The 20,617-nt window shown below is 44.0% G+C and overlaps 1 protein-coding gene across 1 annotated transcript in view; it reads right to left on the bottom strand.

Annotated features, from left to right (window-relative positions):
* Positions 1-20,617, bottom strand: part of grk6 (G protein-coupled receptor kinase 6) — a 33,862-nt gene that overhangs the window by 2,156 nt on the left and 11,089 nt on the right. The window contains exons 3-14 of the mRNA XM_053648468.1: positions 11,868-11,980; positions 8,351-8,428; positions 7,964-8,064; positions 7,766-7,858; positions 7,234-7,297; positions 6,647-6,787; positions 5,436-5,626; positions 5,294-5,331; positions 4,347-4,436; positions 2,339-2,547; positions 1,442-1,576; positions 440-577 (exon numbers count right to left, since the gene is read on the bottom strand). Of these exons, the coding sequence (XP_053504443.1) occupies positions 440-577; positions 1,442-1,576; positions 2,339-2,547; positions 4,347-4,436; positions 5,294-5,331; positions 5,436-5,626; positions 6,647-6,787; positions 7,234-7,297; positions 7,766-7,858; positions 7,964-8,064; positions 8,351-8,428; positions 11,868-11,980 (1,391 nt within the window). The remainder of the gene's footprint in view (positions 1-439; positions 578-1,441; positions 1,577-2,338; positions 2,548-4,346; positions 4,437-5,293; positions 5,332-5,435; positions 5,627-6,646; positions 6,788-7,233; positions 7,298-7,765; positions 7,859-7,963; positions 8,065-8,350; positions 8,429-11,867; positions 11,981-20,617) is intronic.

The following is a 20,617-nucleotide window of genomic DNA, read 5'->3' as shown; positions in this document are numbered from 1 at the left end:
GCTGTGCCGCAGGACGAATCCTGACTCGTTTCCTTTTGGGATTATGACGCGTTACACAGGATGTAGAAGCCATTGTCGTGCATGTACGTACGGAGCAGAAAGCCATTTGGGATTCGGCCTACTCTCAGTCCTGATGATCACCGTTACCATAGAAACAGCTGTAAATACGGGTGTCCTTGTTATAGAGAAATAATTGGAGCAACATGAAATACATGGGAGTTGTTTTTTTTTTTTTTTTTGTATTACTGAAGCGACTAATTATTTACGCTGCTCAGTTTGGGCAGTTTGTCGCTGATCCGTTTCGGTTTTATACTCTGGGTCTCTACACAATCGAGTGGGATAGGAGCATTGTCTGGTAAAACTACCCAGGAGCGTCGACAAAGATGGCCGCCCGAGTCGAGTGGACAGGCTTTAGTAGAAGGGCTTTGGGAGCTCTCACCTCGTTTTGCCAGGGGATGGAGACACTGCCTGTGGACACTTTGCTGTAGAAGGAGTCATCTTTGGGCTCGAGCTCCACCCCCTTCACAGTGGAGAACTGCTCGATGTCCAGCACGTCCTTACAGTAGATGGCCTGAGGCTGAAGGTGCGAAAGGAACAAGAGGACCAAAGTTTTAGCAGAAACAGAACTACGGAGGAAAGAATTTCGGCAGTCACGCTAAAGTGAGGCTCAAAAGGATATGAAAGCTCTTCACCACAAGCCGTAGCTCATCGGTTTTAACGGAGAGGTCGGAATAATAAGACAAATAATTCATTATCAGCCCATTTTTTTAATTTTATTTTTTTTTTATAAGGCGCAAATATGACACGCAGTGAAAACGTGTGAGAAAACAGTAAGAGTGTAACCACATATCACCCACATGCTAATATATACAGTATGTAAATAAAGAAAAGAAGAGGGTCAAGGACCGATCCCTGAGGAACACCTCAAATAACAGTAACGGCGGCAGGTTGGTCTTCTGTGTAGCAGCGAAGGTACGTATGTTAGATAGGATCATAAACAGACAAGAGCTAAATTTGTAACGATCTGTGATTTATGCTATCGCAAGCTAGCACTGTAGTAGTAATAAGTTGAAGAAGAAGAAGGAGAAGAACTGAAGGGAAATCCACACTGCTAGCTGAAAGAGCTGAGAGAAAGATGAAAAGAAAGTTTGAATATATAAATAGGAAAAAAAAAAATTGTTAGTATATTGCTCGGGTTTAGGATCTGTGGTATCACGAGCAGCACCGAATATGTTCAGAACTCCGGAGAGATCTTTTAAGACATGTAAAAGTAAAAAGAAAAAAATATATAAATATATATATATATATATATATATATATATATATATATATGAAAGAGTGGTGACTGATGAGCTAAATAACAAACTATTTCATTCGAGCTCGGCTTCACGATTCCCCTCGACGTGAACTTATTTAAGCATTCTCTCCGTAAGAGACTTACATCAGGGATAAAAGGGGCTTCCAGCATGCCGGCTTCCAGTCGTTTGAAGTTGATGGAGCGGAAGATGGGGTGAGCCTTCACCTCCGAGGCGCCTCCCTGACAGCCGAGCCTCTCGTTGGGGTCTTTGGCCAGAAGCTGTGGGATTAAAAGATGTGAAGAGGAACTGTTTTTTTTTTTTTTCTTCTTTTTTTAATAACCACCTTTCTATTCCGATTCATCTCATCATGACTCGAGATTCTCATTAGCATGATCAGTTCCACAGTTCCTGTACCACTTTTCACACCAGTCCCAGACACTTCAGCGAATCTCTCTCCCTCTCTCTCTCTCTCTGACAATTTGAATAAAACTTCACCTAGCTAGCTGATTAGCTGCCAGCTCGGATATTATTTTCAGGCCATAACAATCAGCAACGTGCCAGCATGAGGGCCCGGCAATCACACGCTGAAATGCTCTCGAAGGGCTCGTGTGATTTTCTTCTTTAAAACAAGGACTTGGGTAATCAGGGGGGAGCACAAAGAGTTCTTTACGCTCCATTTTCTTTTTCGAGTGATGGATTTTTTCGTGAAGAATCGGGTTTAAGACACGCACCGGTAAGTACGTACACAACGGGTAGGATTTTACGGCTCGACTTGGTATGGTATACCGCTAGAGAAGGGAAATTATTTACGATCGCACTCTATCACCCAAACAAGGAAGGGCTCCCTAGTTTTGCGAACGGGTTCCTCTCGAGGTTCTTCCTCGCCCCTGTCACCTCTGGCTTGCTCGTTAGTGCTACATTTTTTCTATCGTTTTAATTGTATAACGACAGAAACGATTTCTGTAAAGCCGCTTTGCGGCGCTGTTAAAAAGCGGCCGAGGTGTATAAGGAGTGTAAGGGGACGTCAGGGAGCCGCTGACCATTTCGCAGAGGGACTTGGCTTCCTCCGAGAACTTGCTGGAGTACTCCTCGGCCACCTCTTTGACGAGTCGCTCCACCTCCTCGCGCTTGATTTTCTTTTTACGCTGCTGGAAGGGTGACTGGCCCTCGATCATCTCGTACAGCAGACATCCCAGAGCCCACCAGTCCGGACTGAACGTGTATCGCTCGTTCTTCACCACCTCGGGGGCTGACGAGCAGAACAAATCCATTAGTAGATAGCAAATCGCATATTTAACCATGAGATATCATTTTGCGTGTGTGTGTGGGTGGGTGTGTGTGAGAGATATCTTCAATATCGCGCATCTCTAGAGCTCATCTCTGACAGAAAACCCTTCTGTGCAAGAAGAGACCTCCATTTACTGTATCAAGCTGTGCAGGAAGCTGCTTATTTATCAAGCCGTTCAACATTAAATTGCCTCCACGACTCCGTTACGTTCGAACGGGGGATATCACTTCGGAATAACTAACGGATGCAGTCAGTGCATTAATGCTTGATGACGCTCCGGTTCGTTCTGACCTGGGAGAGACCTGGAACAAATTCCACCGGGTTTCAAATCCGAAATTTGATTCGTTTATTTACTTTTTAAATAAATAATAATAAAAAGAATGACCCCACCGACGTGCTTATAAATATCCTACATAATCCACTTTATTTTGTCGTGTTCGTTGGGCGTCTTTTATGTCTTCCTTACTCATATTTTCTCTTATGTTTTTCAATTCCATCCCCACCTACACTATTATAAAGCACAGCTTCCTTGTATAATATTTTTTCCGAGATTAAACAAAAAAAAATAAATAAAAAAAATGTAGAAGTACAGGAAATGGTGTTTTAGGAACTTTGAGTCTGAGCTGGATTTGGATTTAATACAACAGTGGCTCGCAATGTTACGTTTTATTTTATTTCCGTCACAGGACATGACACGACGCAACACCGCAAAGCGTATCAACGAATAGATATAAATATACAAAGGAAGTTATGCAAGAATTGCCTTATATAGAAAAAGACACTCGACTGAAAAAGCTTCTGATCGGAAGGTGTGTGATTAAATGTTTGAAATCGGTGTCGTAGACAAAAATATAATTGACGTATTCACTTGTTTCATCAGAAAACTAACATTTTATTTTCAAAAAAATATTCTTGTTAAACGGACGACTCGGAGGGAAATATTTCCGAAACGCAGCCGATAAGCGTCCGGCGTCGGTGTGAACTCCTTTAATACGGTTTAAAAATCATCTCGGGGAAATTCCTCAAGAGATCGGGCGAGAAAACGCCGAGAATACGTTTCTGGAAATTCTAGGCGAAAAGGGCGTCGACTTTGAAGATGCTCAAATACTCAGTTATATTGATTTATTTTGGATTTTTTTTTTCCGTCACAACATAATTCCCACAGTTCCATTTGTGTTACTCCAGAGTTTTCGTGACTTTATTGTTATTCTAAAATGTGTGGGGGAAAAAAAATAAAAATAAAGAATGAGTGCGTCTAAACTTTTGACCGGTAGCGTGTGTATATATACATACATACACTGAACTGAAGGAAAAGCTGACCTGTCACTGCAAAGAAACATGATCTTTAATCTTTTCATTTACCTGCATTTATCTACCTGAATGGTAAAAACTCGTAAAACTTGTGAATGCGCAAGTATTCACTCATGTTGCTGTGTTGGTTTTTCTTTTTTGTTTAAAAAAATAAATAAAAAAGACACGTATATCAAGTCAAACTCGTGGCTTGCTAATGAAGAATTACATCTCATTAGCAGATGAGCTATTATATCCAGAGTCTAAAGCCTTTAAACACTTCATTGCTCTATTTTGCCCCCAAGTGGAACACCAGGTCTTTTTTTCCCACCAAAATCTTCCGACTGAATTACGATCCAGAACGCGCTTTTATTTCCGAACACGGATTTTAAGTTCATTTGATGGACCAGATGAACCTTTAAAGTAAGCCTGCGATGAACAATGCTGTATATTTCGAAACTGCTTCTTACCCATGTACCCCACAGTGCCTACACGCCCTTTGATCGTCTGGCCCTCGGGTACGTGCACGGCCAGGCCCAGGTCTGATATGCGTATGTGACCTGAGGGGAAGAAAACGGAGCAAAACAGTGAGCCGTGTCAGTACATGACAAACATCATGACGTAATAACTTGCTTAATCCTTCATGTTCCACAAATGTCAAGTTCTGTCTGAGTCATACAATTTATTGCACGGATATCTACGCGTCATGGCGGTCGTAAATACTGCGTATGTGTTTGTACCGAGATTATCCTCTCTGAAACAGGATCTGTGATTTACTCGCCACTTGGATCACAGAGAACGAGTTTAAACGTGTGGTTATATATCGTTATAAAATTCCGTTCCTCACGGACAACCTTGCAAGCTGTTAATATCCGGGTCTGGTGCGATATAGCCGAATAAATAAATACATAAATAAATAAATCCTCCGTGACGTAAAGAGTCACGGAATCATCTTCATAAACTCCGGCCGCTTCCAGGGAGGTCATTCCTTTCCTCTTTTTAGAAACGTCCCTGCTCGACTCGCTGCTCGATGAAGCCACAGGGAGGATCGAATGTTGGAAACGAATCTTCAGAGATGTCCCCGGAGACGACCTGACTGCCACCGTGGTGGTCAAGGGCAGGACGCACGCTGTCGGCTCGGTGCCGGACAGTGTCGTCGGACTACAAAGTGTTTCGCAGGATCTGCGAGGAAACGTAGTGCACTCTACGCCCTCTTGTGGTGTGTTCGTGTAACAGATTGTAATTGGACAAACACTAGAGTTACTTGAAGACTTAAATCGACTGTCCTCAGCAATAAACAACAACAACAAAAAAAAAAAACACCAAGTATATAAATATAAATATAAATAGATGCAGAAATGTTTTTGTTTTTTTTTTGTTGTCGTTTTTGTTTTGTATGAAACAGAGAGAGATTTACCATGGTCATCCAGCAGTATGTTTTCCGGTTTCAAATCCCTGAGGAGAAAAAGAAAAGAGGAAGATAAAAAAAGAGCGAGGTTAGAATATATTTCCCACCCCCGCGAGTTTGAACGGACGGGACGGACACGAACGCGGCTGACCTGTAGACTATCCTCTCTCTGTGCAGGTCCTCCAGGCCGCAGCAGATCTCAGCGGCGTAGAACACCGCTCTCTTCTCGTCGAACCCCGCCTCCCCCATGTGGTAGATGTGAAACTTCAGATCTCCTCCGTTCATCAGTGTGAGAACCAAGCACAGCGCGTCTTTCGTCTCGTAGGCGTACGCCAGACTCACCTTGGTAAGAAGACAGCACGGTTATCAGTGCGGGTTCACCGTTTTCGCCCTAATTTGGTCGTCTTTTAATTTCCCACCCACCGCCCGGCTCTCGCCGTCATACAACGACGACCTACCGGGGAAGATTAGCGTGAACGCGTGCGTCTTCTGAGACCTTTTTCGAAAGTACTACCTGCCCTCTTCCACATGCACGAGCTCACAGAACCCGAACGATTGGCTAGTGTTGCTGTGATTGACAAGGGAGAGCCAGTATGCCCCTCCCACCCAGTCAGCACGGCTAATTTTGCCTCCTTCTAGTTCCGGTTCATCCCCTGAACCTGAGATCAGGGCTCTGTGCAGGACGCTCGAGTTCTTCTACCTTCTTCCAACCCTCACACGCCGTGTCACAGACGCGTCGTCACGCTGGAACAGTGTTTGGGATTCTTAGTTCTGCGGGAGATCGTAATGCTATGTATTATAAAGTATAGATCTTTGTGGTAACACTTTGGGGGGAAGAACCACATATGGGCGTGACGGTCAGGAGGATTTTATTCTTCTTTACGTTTTTATTACTTTCCTTTTTTTTTTTTTTTTTTTTAAACCCCTTATCAGATCTGTTCACGGGGGTAACGTTATCTGGTCTCATTATCTGTCAAGTTCTGGAAAAGGGACAAAAACCTTTAAATAAAATGTAAATCATTCAAAAAGATGAGAATATGTCCCACAGTAACGTATGGAAATACTTCCCACGCGTTATAATGAACATATTAACACGGTTAAACGCCTAGACCGATCATAAAAGGTCCAATTCAAGGACTCCGAAATGCCGAAATGAATGAAACGAGGCTGTGTTTTGTTCTCGGGATGATTTATTTATTTATTTCCCATAGCCGCCGCCCGACCCACCCCCCCCCACCCCCCCACCGCAGTCATGATGCGAGATGCAAACAAGATAACGGACACTCATAAACCTCACGTGAACCAGTTTGAGGTCAAATCCAAAAAAAAACAAACAAAAAAAAACTAAAAAAAAATACTTACGACGAACCGACTGTTGACTTTTTCGAGAATCTGCTTCTCGTTCAGGGCCATGGACTCGCCCTTCCTCTTTTTGATCCGTTTCTTTTCTAGCTTCTTACAGGCGTACATCTTCCCCGTCGCCCGCACCTGGCACGCGCAGACCTGGAGTACGGAAGAAACGGAGAGGGGAGTGGATGAACGGTCCCGTGTGCTTCGGGAAAGCTTCTTGTACAAGATCGCTCTTTCGTGCTCATCGCCAAAGTCGTTTAATGTCTGTCGGAGTTCTTTAAACAAAGTCGGCACGGGAGCGCGGCGGCACAGGAAACCGCTTACGGCTAAGCGCGGCGTGGAGGTAAATATTTCCACGTAGGCCCGCTCGGTTTATTATGCGCTAGGACACGTCTAGGATATATCGCTCTCTGAGACAATCGAGTAACTAAAACAGTCCTGTGGTATTATTGTACGATTAGCTATTGCTTACAGAACTCAAGAGGTATTTTTTTAGGCGTGTATAAAGACGTTTACATGTGCTTTACGCATGAGATATACAGTACATTCCTATATACGTACACTTTTCACAACTGTCGAAATAGAGAAATGAAACTTACCTCGCCGAACCCGCCCTTTCCCAATACCCTGTACTGTCGGAATGTGTTTTTTGTAACTGGCTGTCTGTTAAAGAGAGAAAGAAAGACATCACTACCATCACAGCTATCGTTATCAAAATACATGCTTTATAAACACCGAGTGTAAAGATCACGACGGGGATTTTTCATATACATTCAATTTGTTTATTCTTTTTGAATGACTTTGACGCAGGCTCGCGCTTTTTTCTTTTTCCTTCTCTCAAGCCTTTATTTTCTTTCCGTAAATAAACAGCCGGGTCCGGGGGTTCACATCTGGTCTGCATGAGCGCCGGCTTCGTAAATAAACCTCGGCACCCGAAGGAATTATTCAGAGCTTCCCGGGAAGAGTAGAAGGATTTGACGTCACGTCGTTTCCGTCGTACGGTGTTCCCACGAGACGGAGAACGTGGGCAGGCGTGGGGGAATTCCGGAATTGGGTTTAAACGCGACTTTTCGCGAGCGTTTGAGGAATTCGCTACGGCTAGCTGGACGAAGCTGAGGGGCGTGGTCGTACCTCTCGAGCCATTTCCACTGTAGGAAGCGGTTGAAGAAGATGCTGTCGAGGTAGTCGGCGAAAGGGGCCACGCTCAGGTAGTCATGGATCAGTCTACAGCACACACACACACACACACACACACACAAAGGAAAATGAAGAAATATGTAGTATCAACTAACAAATAAGTGCAAATATAGTCTTGTAACGGAGACTCACTTGGTGCACTCCATGAAAAGCTCTTTACACGCCTCCTGTTCCAGGCACTCGGCGCATTTAGACACCATCTCCTCCGCCACCTCGGGGACGTGGTCCTCTGACTGCACACACACACACACACACACACACACACGCGAACACGTTTGTCTTACTTGTGAGGACCGTCCATCGACAATTATGAACGCCGCTAATGAACCTTACGTCTAAATGCACATCGAACCCCAACCTTAACCTCTTTTAGTTTTATAAATAAAATTAAAAAAATGTTCTCATGGGGACCAGCCAAACGTCCCCACAATTCAAAACGGTTAGACATTCCTATCCTCGTGAAGACGTTTCGTCTCGGCGAACGGTTTAAGTCAAAGTTGACCGGACTCAAAGAAATACCTTTGGATTTAAATACTTTTCGAGGAGCTCCTGTCCGCACACCTTCCTCTTTTCGTCTGGGGTTACTTCATACTCCGCCTACAAACGAAATGAAAAGACAATATCAGGTCAATATTACAGAAGAGAAGTGGAAATGTCCCATGCGCCAGAAACACCTTCGGTTAATGAGCTAACAAGAACATCGAGAACTTCGAGAACTTCGAGAATTTCAGGGACTTACAGGAAGTTATGCTTAAAAAAAGTTAAAAAATTAAAATTTTTTTTCAGTTATTTTCAGTTATAAAGTTGTAACGAAGAAGCGTGACGCAGACCCGAAACACATCCATGCTATCGGTCCGTCAAACGATCAGTGATCGCTGTGGCCAAAAAACCACTTGAATTGGCGAAATCGCAACGGTACGAAATTGTTTTGCGCGGTCTTTCAGTGATGTTGTTTGTTGCTAAGCGAGACCTTTTAGCCGTACTCGTGTCCGACGCACTTGAATCGGAGACGGCTTTGGCCGATCGCGTGTCGTGATGACGTCACGTGACGCGTCCCGGCCCTGATCTGCGAAAATCTGCGGGGGGGGGGAATTCAGAAAAATCGCACGCTCCTCGGAATATTCCGGAGTTTCCTTGATTTGGCGTTCGTTCCTCCGATCGCGAAATCGCGAATCCTGGAGGGACGGACACTTCAACTAAATAGCGCGATGGCGTGATAGCGATATCGTATTAAAAAAATCGCCTGACGATGCACGTTTTTGAGATTTTGCACGACGGCTACAAAGCAGGGAGAGCGAAGGAGAAGACGCGCTTCCTCCGAGAACCCGGACATCTTTTCGAAAGCGCCGCTCGGGCCGGCTCACAGGGCAGAGGAACGCGGTCAGAGGAAATAGCTATCCGCCCTCTTCCGCATACCCGAGCTGACAGACTGTGATTGGCTAGTGTTGTTGGGATTGAGAAAGCGAAAGCCCCTCCCACTCACACAGCCAATCAATTTTGCTCTTCCGCCTCCCGTCCGGATCCGATCTCAAAACTTTGATTTTTAAAATAATTTTTATTTATTTATTTATTTTTTTAACAATTACAGAATGGAAACATCTGACTTGACGTTACAATTTGTTTTATGCATGAAAACCTGTTTCTCGGCAAACCTATACATCCTCGTTCACGTATGGTAGAAACGTCTTCCGGTATCACGATGTAATATACGTCGTCTCCTCTTTTTTTTTTTTGCATTTCCTGCACAAAATGTCGACGTGGCGTCACGACTTCCTCTCCCACCGACTACAGACGAGAACTCTGCACACCGCTCGACCACAACACAGCCAGACTTCAGAGCTCAAGCAGATCTACAGGACACCCAGAGCGCAGACTCTTCATTCCAGCTCTGATTAGATCAAATCAGATCAACCGAACTCAGTGCTACACTCAGACAGAAGATCTGACACCGAAGAGCTTCGGTGTCGGACTAACACGCACGTGGCTTTTGCTTAATGGGTCGATACTTATACATTTGGAAAGCCCCTCCATGTGAAGACACGTTTCGTTGTTCTTAACACTTTACCATCACAGCTAACATGGTTCCTTATCGCAAGCTGGCAGCTACGTTGGAAATGAGTGAATGGCGATGGTTGTGGTTTGTCTGTGTGGGTGGAAGCTTGCGGGTAAAAAGATAATATTTGCATACAGATGTAGCTCGGGAGACTCGGACGAGTTTCAGCTCTCGCTCCGGGCTGGGCAGCGTGACGATGACGCGTTTCAGGGCTGTGGCGGTACTGTATTTATGGTTAGAATTCACACCAGGGTGGCGTGACACGGCCTAACGCGAAGCCTGTTACTATTCCTGTTACGGTCTTTTAAAATGTATTAACGTCACGCTTTTTTTTTTATTTAACGGAACATCCGTGAGTTCCTGTCAGCGCCCACGTTAGAGCAAACCGACCCTTCCAAAGCGCCGACGCTGGAGACTGCGTAAACGTCTCCTATGCGCGCCGGATGCTCTACGCGAGCGTCTAAGACTAATAATAAACGGATAAATGAGAACGTGGTGCCGTACTACAGAGAGAAAAGTCGAAGCGTCGATGCGGTGACGTTTAAGGTTCACTCGGAGCTGCTTCACATCGCGGGTCCGTGTCACACTACGTCGATGCGGCGTTGACTAATTTCCTGTGACAGCATGGCCCGAGGTGCGTCATTCCTTACGTGGGCGAGGCTAGTCGAGTAAATTACATTTTTGTAATCTCGGTTAAAAAAATGAATAAAAAACACTTGTAACTCAGACAGCCAACGTCTGAGTTACAAGTGAGCCTAGAGGTTTTTAGCGAGGGCCGGGCGATACGACCGAAAAATCGTATCGTGATACTCGAGGACATTTCCACGATATACGATATACGTGTCACGATATATAATTTACCTAAAAAAAAAAAAAAAACCGTCTGCAAAACAGTAGTAAAACAAACAAACAAACAAAAACACGTTAAAACGAGGTTGACGATATGTTTCGTTAATGCCTACGAAGACAAAGAAGGTTAAGTTAAAAAAAAAAAACAACATATGTCAAATCAGCGGCATCCGTTCAGTACCATTTAATCTGTGATTATAAAAAAACGTTTAAAAAAAAACACATCTCTATACCGACGATATCTCAGAAAAGTGTATCGCATTATCATTTATCACGATATCGACATCACATCGATATATCGCCCAGCCCTAATTTTAGTCAGAGGCTTTTTACACAGTGTTTACATTATGGTGACAGACGGCACATCGCAAATGTTTTTTTTTAAAAGAAAACAAGCACACCGAACAGCTTTTATTACCTATATATAAAGCCTAATTTACCTACACACACACACACACACACAGTATGTTATACAGACTACCAATACATAACAACCCTGCTGAAAAAACCCCCCCAAAAAACAAAAGAAACCATTGCAGAAATTCTAATGGTTTCCACTACAAATACCATTACAAACCATCATCCAACCATTAAAACTGTATCCATTACAGGTCCTTAATGGTATCCACCAGTCATAACATGCCACCAATAGAAGGCGACACATTACTAGTAGAGACCCACAGATTAGACCATTAGAGTTTCCATTAAAACCAGTACAATTCTCATTACAACTTCTATGTTGGTTTCCATTGTTTGTTTCGTTTTTCCAGCAGGAAATGCTAATACAAGTTATCTAGCTAACTGACCACTAGTAATGCTAACGGACTCGATCTGAGATAGTCCTGACTACGTGATACAAGCGGAGCTTCGCTGTTTCGGTGGTTTTTTTTTACGCTTGAAACCGTGCTCCTGCAGTCAGCTTTGTGCTGTGTACGTACATGGGACGTACACATGTGCTGTGTACGTCCATGTACGTACATGGGACGTACATGGTCCTGTTTATGGAAAGTTTTGTAAAGAGGCACGGAAAGATGAAGATTTGTTTAAGACCGTCGCTTCTGGACTATTAAGGGCTTCATGGGAACACGGACATCCCTCCCGTTCCACGATCTAAACCGGCGGTCAGGGTCTTACCACAGCATCCAGAAACTTGACGCAGCGCCTCAGCTCCGGTCGGGTGTCGCAGAACTGGCGGAAGAGCGTGCGCCCGATCGGCTGCCTCTCGCACAGGCTGTTGTAGTCTTTTTCTGTGGAAGTGACACATGATGGGAATCGATGAGTAAGCATGTTAAAAGGGAGGCTTTATAACACACACACACACACACACACACACACATTACGGTGGCGTATATAGATGCGCAAAGCAAATGAGTAAATATCATTGCAGCCAGTCGATGAACACAATAAAAATCAATAGCACTCTCCTCACTTCCTCCTCTCTCTGCCTGTAAAAGAAACCTCAGGGACACGACCATTACTAGACTCCAATGGAAAAAAAAAAAAAAAAAAAAAAAAACAACAACACAAAAACCATCGCGAGCATCACCAACATCAACATCAACATCCTACCGCAGGCCGTCTCCGAGCGTGACATTTGCTCGTTTTACGCAACAAATGCATGGCCATGAATACTAGCACCTGCGTCTCAATGTTTTTTTTTTTGTTTTTTTTTTTACATGTTGGTTGTTTTTTTTTTTTTTACACAGAACGCAGGCGGTTCTGTAAAAAGGGCACTCGCGAGTACACACTTTGACTCCCGAGCTCGGAGCTACGCTGGCGGTCCGTACGGTAAGAGCGGCATGCAGGGAATTTGGGGAGGGGGGGGGGGGATAGGTGTGGGGGGGGCTGGAGGCGGATTTGCATGCGCTGCTCAGGTGGACAGTGAAAGGTTCCAGGGTTTTACCGAGGCAAATGGGAATGTGTGCGCGCCTACATCAGCTCAAGCGGCCGTGTGTGGGAGGCTGGTATTGATAGCAGCGCTGCATAAATATGTCGAAAGCTCTTGAGCCCTTCCTGCTCAGCTAGAACATCTACAGGTGCAATCTATTTATTTATTTATTAATTTAAGCCCACCCCCCCCCCTCCCCTCCGCCGCTTTACGGCTCGCGTCGAACGTCAAACATCAGGATGCAAAGCGTCGCTTTTCTTTATTTACAAAAAAAGGTTCTTTAGTGGGAATCTGTTCAAAAGTAGATCCGGTTCTCAGAGACGAAGACGGCTCTACCCAGACGGTACGTCTACCTGACGGGCGGATCCGGATGACCGTGACGGATTTCTCGGAAATATATACCGTTTAAACCTTAATAATTACGTTTAAAGTGAGTCCTGACCCGCTCTGTCTCTCCGTCTGACCATGTGATGCTAAAATCAAATCTGGACAGAGAGAGGGGGTGGGGGTGGGGGAGGACCTGATGCCATGAAGACAAATTGGAGACTCGTTAACAGTCGGCGTATACAACAGCCACATTGACTGAAGGCCCTTGGGCCCTTGCGTGGAAGCCGAGGGCCTATTACGGCTCAACGAGCGGAAATCTAATCTGTTCATATCAGATGCTAAAAGGTCAACGGTTAGTCGTGTTTGTGCCTGGAGGAGATGCGATGGTTCTTAAGAACGACGGGACGGGAGCGGCTGTGTGGAAATGAAGGAAAGAATGAACAGAAATGAGAAATAAATGAATTTAAAACAAACAGCTTCCACACATCTTTTCCAGGGGTTATAGAATCATTCTTTTTTACCCGTCTTTCTTGGTATCGGCCCGATACGGATCCTGGATATCGGATCGGCGCCGTCTCTAATCATAACCCGTGGAGAAACATTAGGCATAAAAAAAAAATTCATATTGGCACACGCTATTCTGCTTTTTTTTTTTTTGTCTTTATATGTGGAAGCTGAACGTTTCCGGATTTGTTCATCAAAGCGTCTGGATTAAATAAGCAGGGGTCACCCATTAAAGTCTGATCAAATGTGACGTTAAGGACGTCGTTTTCTAAGGCTGTGCTTCTACTTTTGTTACAGTGGTGTAAACCACAACCCCAAAAGATTACTGCTATTATCAATAATGTCAACTGGAATCTAGAGACAGTTTGATTAAAAATGGCAAAATACTGTAATATATAAAATATTCAAAAAGATTTTTGGAATCGTTTGTTTGTAAATGAATCTGTACTGAAGGGGCCAATTACATACAGCGTGAGACAGTATTTACTGACTTGTTGACTTACTGACTTACTGACTCACCGACTCAGTCTTGATGACTAACTGATTTACTGACTTAATGACTGACTTAATGACTAACTTACTGACTCACAGACTTACTGACTCACAGACTTAATGACTGACTTAATGACTAACTTACTGACTCACAGACTTAATGACTGAATTAATGACTAACTTACTGACTTACTGACTCACAGACTTAGTGACTAACTTAATGACTAACTTACTGACTCACTGACGTACTGACTCACAGACTTAATGACTAACTTACTGACTCACAGACTTAATGACTGAATTAATGACTAACTTACTGACTTACTGACTCACAGACTTAGTGACTAACTTAATGACTAACTTACTGACTCACTGACGTACTGACTCACAGACTTAATGACTGACTTAATGATTAACTTACTGACTCACAGACTTACTGACAGACTTAATAACTAACTTACTGACTCACTGTCTTAATGACTGACTTACTGACTCACAGACGTACTGACTCAGACATACTGACTCACTAACTTAATGACTGACTTAATGACTGACTCACTGACTAACTTACTGACTTAATGACTAACTGACTCACTGACTTAATGACTAACTTACTGACTCACTGTCTTAATGACTGACTTACTGACTCACAGACGTACTGACTCACTGACTTAATGACTGACTTAATGACTGACTCACTGACTACCTTACTGACCCACTGACTTAATGACTGACTCACTGACTTAATGACTAACCTACTGACTCACAGACATACTGACTCACTGACTTAATGACTGACTTACTGACTCAATGACTGACTTAATGACTAACTTACTGACTCACAGACGTAATGACTGACATAATAACTAACTTAATGACTAACTTACTGACTCACAGACTTACTGACTTAATGACTGACTTAATGACTAACTTACTGACTCACAGACGTAATGACTGACATAATAACTAACTTAATGACTAACTTACTGACTCACAGACTTACTGACTCAATGACTGACTTAATGACTAACTTACTGACTCACAGACGTAATGACTGACATAATAACTAACTTAATGACTAACTTACTGACTCACAGACTTACTGACTTAATGACTGACTTAATGACTAACTTACTGACTCACAGACGTAATGACTGACATAATAACTAACTTAATGACTAACTTACTGACTCACAGACTTACTGACTTAATGACTGACTTACTGACTCACAGACTTAATAACTGACTCACTGACTCACAGACTGACTCACAGACTCGCCCACAGACAGACTCGCCCACTGTTTCTAATCTTGCCCCCAACTTCAAATGTCTTGGGCTGAGACAGTTCATGAAATTAGCGAGGTCTCGGGAGTTCAGGTGGTTTCAGTGGCTTTGTCCCTGAACCTGCGGATGGGTTTCCCCCTGTATAAATGTTCTGTCAATGTCCGGTTATGTCAAGATGCCCTGCTATGACTCTGCTTCTGCTTCTGCTTACCGATACCGAACATCATCTCACCACTGGATATAAACGATCTCTTCTGTGCCTCTCGTTACTATGATACTCGTGCTTGGCTTGTTTCAGCTTGTTTATATCTAAAGGCAATAAAAAAAAAAATTCGACACCGCGGTCCTTCACTGGAGAAAGGTCTGAGGAGCCGTGTTCCGGCGAAATCGACCGAAAGAGTTCCCAAACATCTCATTCTTACTAATGTAAGAAAATATTTCTATAAATATTGACGTGCAAGGAGGGTTTCTTAAGAAAAAGGTTTCTTTCCACGGTGACGAACGTTAATCTTAATTTACAATAGTGCCAAAGGAGTAAAAGGAGGAAGTGTGTCAGCCAGCGTAAACAGGACAAAGGAAAACCCATTAATGGGCAAAACTGCTGACCGGGTCCATTTATTACACAAAACTTATCAGGAATTTCCTAGCGTTATGCCACACAGGAAGAACACGCTATACAGGCTCAAACAAGGACAAAGTCACTCATCCATTCTGAAGACGAGGATATAAAAACGACTCTGTTTTAATGAACAGTCGAGCCTTTCATGGGAAAAAAAAATCTTTATTCAGAAGCGTCAAATAAAACTACTACAGAATTTTATTTATAGCTTGTTTTGGTGCTCGCAGGAAAAAAAAAAAAAAAAAAAAGGCATCACGTTGCAGCTCTGCTCCCTTTGGGGTGCAATATAAACCCTCCTAGAGGTTAACTGCACGCCCTAGTTGGGATAATTACAGACACTCGTATCCAGAAGGAAAAGTCTCCACTCCTACCCGTCAGTAACAAAGTGCCCATTGTGTAGAAGATATTCATAAGACATACGTGATAGGGGGGAAATAATAATAATAACAATAATAATAATAACAGGAGCACTCTGTTTATAGCTTCATGATGAAAATGATACGAACGCTGCGTTGTTATTACGCGTTGGACTTATTCGTCCTCAGGCACGTTTCAGTAAATGCTATTAATTACACGGTAACTAAATATGAATACTTCGAGAGAGCGAGGGACGTAATAAAATTCTTTGTTTTTTAATCTGAATTTCGTCACTAAATGGAAATATATATATATATATATATGTATCTATATATATATACGTACGAAACAAAACACGACCAGGTGTGCTGCGAAAGGGGGGGGGGGGGGAATAATCCATGATGCAGCGGTGTGATTCGGAGTTACTGTGACCGCTTCCGAAGTGGATTCTTTTCTTATAACATCACATCCTCTTACACCTCAGCGATTTACCGACATTTCTCTATTTATTTATTCGCGAACGGGCGAACGTTTACGTTTACGAATTCGACTTCCTGTTCTCCTGGCTGTTGCAAAGCGCCGACACTGGAGACTCCTTAAACAAACTCCCAAACAAACCGCGTCGCCACGTCAAGCGTTTTATCTGTTAAATAACAACACGTTTTTAGATCGGTCTGCGAAACGTTTCAGACTCGTGTCCCCGTGAACGAGCCGTTACCGTAGTGACGTCTACGTATTAAATCCGGGACGGCGTCTGGCCGGTTTTCAGGTTTTCAGAATTCGACAACGCCGTGGTATAAGATCAGAACAGAACGGGAAAAATCGACTTCCTACTCATCCTAAATCGCGCTACGCTACGAACTGAACAAAACCGACAAGGGCTTGCGCTCTTCTTAAAGTGACACGCACTTTTGGTTTTCACTTCCTGCTTCCTGTGACAATATATTTCGCTTTACACGGGTAGAAACGGCTGCACGGGCGTAGCCGACATGATGAGTCAAACTCTGAAAAGTCTTTCGTAGCCAAATGAACTTTCGGTCTTTCATCTTCTACATCAATGATCTCGATTCATTTCAAATACACACAAACAGACACTTTTTTTTTATTTTTGTTCTGCAGTGAAGGAGCAAGGTTTGGAGAGAGAGAGAGAGAGACAGAGAGAGAGAGAGGGAGAGAGAGAGCAGACTTCTGGGCGACTCGCCGTGGACTGATACACATCTAAACCCCATCTACTGATTATACTGCCATCGAGACAAATTAGACTCCGACTCGCAGGAAATCATATGATTGAGATTTATCTTTAATAGGAACTTTTTAACCCCCCTTAGGCCATATTCTCTGCTTCTTTGCAATACACTGCTCCTTCATTTGTTTTTCGCCCAGAGCACCAACACCAACAAGTATTTATTGTTCATGTTCTACTTTATTAATAAACACTACTTGACTTATACACCAGGAAGTATCCATTTTGCGTGGAATTATTTCATCATTTCCGAAGTAAAGGCCTCTATATTAGTCGTAGCCTGCATGCCAAAAATGTTCATTACAGCACGGGTTTAAATTCTCACGCATCATGGTATTGAAGGAATTCCCATTCATTGCAATGACTTAAATATTAAACCCCGATTTCCACCTCTCCATCCGTCCAATCGGAAACCTGTAAAAACTAGGCGGGAAACTCTAGATTGGCTGATGGAACTGAAAGAACGCTGTGCGATCATCGCTGGTTTTAAAAATAAAACGGAGTGTTTTGTTTGTAATGGACACCTCCCCGAAAACAAGCAGAACAATCCCTACAACGCACCATGATCCATCCAAACCTTGTCCATTTTTTAAATACACGATATAGGCACCTACGAATCGCTCTCGTGTTCTTATTGAACACCCCATTCCTGATTTATTCCCCCTTTGCCGTTATAATAAGCTCCATTCTTCTAGATTTTTGGGGCGTGGCCGTGGGGATTCGTGTTCGTTACAAGAGCTACAAGAGCGTTAGCGCGGTCGAGGTCGGGCGCTGACGTCGGGATGTCGAGGAGGCTCCAGTTCCAGTTCGTCCTAAAGGTGATGAGTCAGTGGGGTTGAGGTCAGGGTTCTGGACAGGATGCTCAAGTTCTTCTACCTTCTTCCAACCTTCACACGCCACGTCTTCACTGATCTCGCTTTGTGCACGGTGATGCTGGAACGGCGTTCGGGATTCTTAGTTCTTAGGGGAAATCGTAACGCTACAGCGTACAAAGACGTTCTGACGTTCAAGTGTGTGCTTTTAGCTTTGTGGGAGGACCAGGTACGTGTGTGATGGTCAGGTGTCCACATACTTCAGGCCAAAGAGCCAGTCTTTACAACCGTTTTGAGGAGAAAAGCATCTCAACATGTCGAAACTCGAGGCTAGAAAAGCAGAAATCCACATGGGGATCTGAGGACACGCTCGGATAAGTGCGTGAAGCCGTCTCATCGTGGCGACGACACGGTTCCTACCGGTCGCTTTAGGCGACGGTTTACACGGAAACGCAGCCTAATCGGCGTTTAACACGGGAGTTGTCTTTGAATACCTTCCTTAACCTATAACAGGAAATAACATGTAAGTAACTAAAGACCGTCCTTTAAAAATCATCGTGCTCAGCACCAAGCCCTGCATTCGCACACGGCATGACCCATTTCTACGAGTTCACGTCTTAACGCAAACCCCAGACCACGCTTCTTCCGGCAGACCAGAGAAGGCTTGCACGTCGTGTAGACACTGCGTTCTATGATTCATACAGAAACGCACCAACGGTCCGGAAGCGATTGTGTGATTGTGCGATTGTGAAATTGGCAACCGACGTCTTCCACAAAGCTTCCTTCCTCCCGTGGCTCGGCTCGGCTCTGGTTCGCCGAGAGCTCCTGACCTCTGAGAACCCACGTTCTAGATCGACCCGGCTGTTCCGGGTCACGCGCTGCCGGGTGCGAACGCCTCGAATGAATTCGAGACGCATCGACGTGGGTTTCTTTTTCTTCTTTTTGATGTAGAACAGGAGGTTCCAAGCCTACTCCTGTTAAACCGTTACAAGCCGAACTGATTTATTTATTTATCTGCTTTTTGATTCGTGGAACCGTTCCAAACCCACCGCCGAAAGCCGATGCAAAATATTCGCTTTCATTTCCACATGCGAAGAGCTGCGATGATGTCTTGCAAGCAGCAGAGTGAACAACATCGTGCACAACATCCTCTTTTCGGCCTTGCCACAGTTTCCTCTCCATGTAACTACAGCAGACTCGAGCCGTCATGGCGTGTGGAGCGTTTTTCTTTTTTCTTTTTCTTTTTATGGCTTAATATGCAGCAGTTTAACTGCTACGTTACCTTCCATATCAGTTCCCAAATCTTCAATACCTTCGGCGCTTTTCCAAAAACACGTCACTGTCTCGACCACAATAATGGCACCAATAATCGACTATTAATACTAGACTTAATGGTTTGTGGTACAAAACGTTGACCCTAGATGTTGTCATGGTAACTTAGGTGATTATTTTCACTACGGAAGGTCGGATTCGTACTCCGTTCCCTTCCGATATCCGATCCGGAATTTGCTGCTGGATCCGATCTCGCGTATCAAATCAGTGCCATCGCTTCTCATCTGATTTCCCTGCACAGCAGGACGCAAGAAAAGTCGAAACAGAGACCGAGGGGGTTTTTTTTTTCTTCTTCTTCTTCAGGTGCTGACTGACATCGCGGTGTGTTCATTGTCACACGCCACCTGTTAGGAAACCGCATCTCTTTCGCTGCGATTAACCCCAAGACTACTCGTACATGTTTAGGTCCCTTTTAACATCCCAAGCGCGTTAAAGAAAAAGAAGAAAAAAAAAAGCGGATCTTTTATAACAGTCTCCTTTGCCTAACGGATTCTCTTAAGACATACGAAAGAAAAAAAAAAAAAAAAGTTTCCATCTTTCTGAGTCAGGCAGTGCAAGGTTGCAAAACCGAGCATGATTATGATGAAGCTCTGACCTCGGAGAGATAACGAGACGGTTGCACGAGCGCCGCTGGTGTGGGGCGCGTTATTTTTTCAGGTCGCTGCCTAGAATGACAAAACCGACAACTGTGAGGACAACGTGACACGACCAGATACTGCAGCCAGTTGCGAGAAGATCCACACGGCATAAATAACACAAGATTTCATCCTGTTAATAAAAAGGATCCACTTATATACACTCGACAGTCGCTTAATTATCCAATCAGACGATTAGGTGTCAGCACGATGCATGAAATCGTGCAGAAACAGGTCAAGAGCGTCAGTTCACATCGAACATCATGAGGAATGAGGAAAAACATCCAGTTTTTGCAGGTTGATGAGAGAGAGAGAGAGAATGGAGAGACCGGTGGTTCGAGGCCGATAGTAAGGCTACGGTATCCGCTCGTATGACCACTCTTTACGGCCG

The sequence above is a fragment of the Ictalurus furcatus genome, chromosome 18, assembly GCF_023375685.1.
Source record: "Ictalurus furcatus strain D&B chromosome 18, Billie_1.0, whole genome shotgun sequence".
Classification (NCBI taxonomy): Eukaryota; Metazoa; Chordata; class Actinopteri; order Siluriformes; family Ictaluridae; genus Ictalurus; species Ictalurus furcatus.
This window is presented reverse-complemented; position numbering and strand designations above follow the sequence as displayed.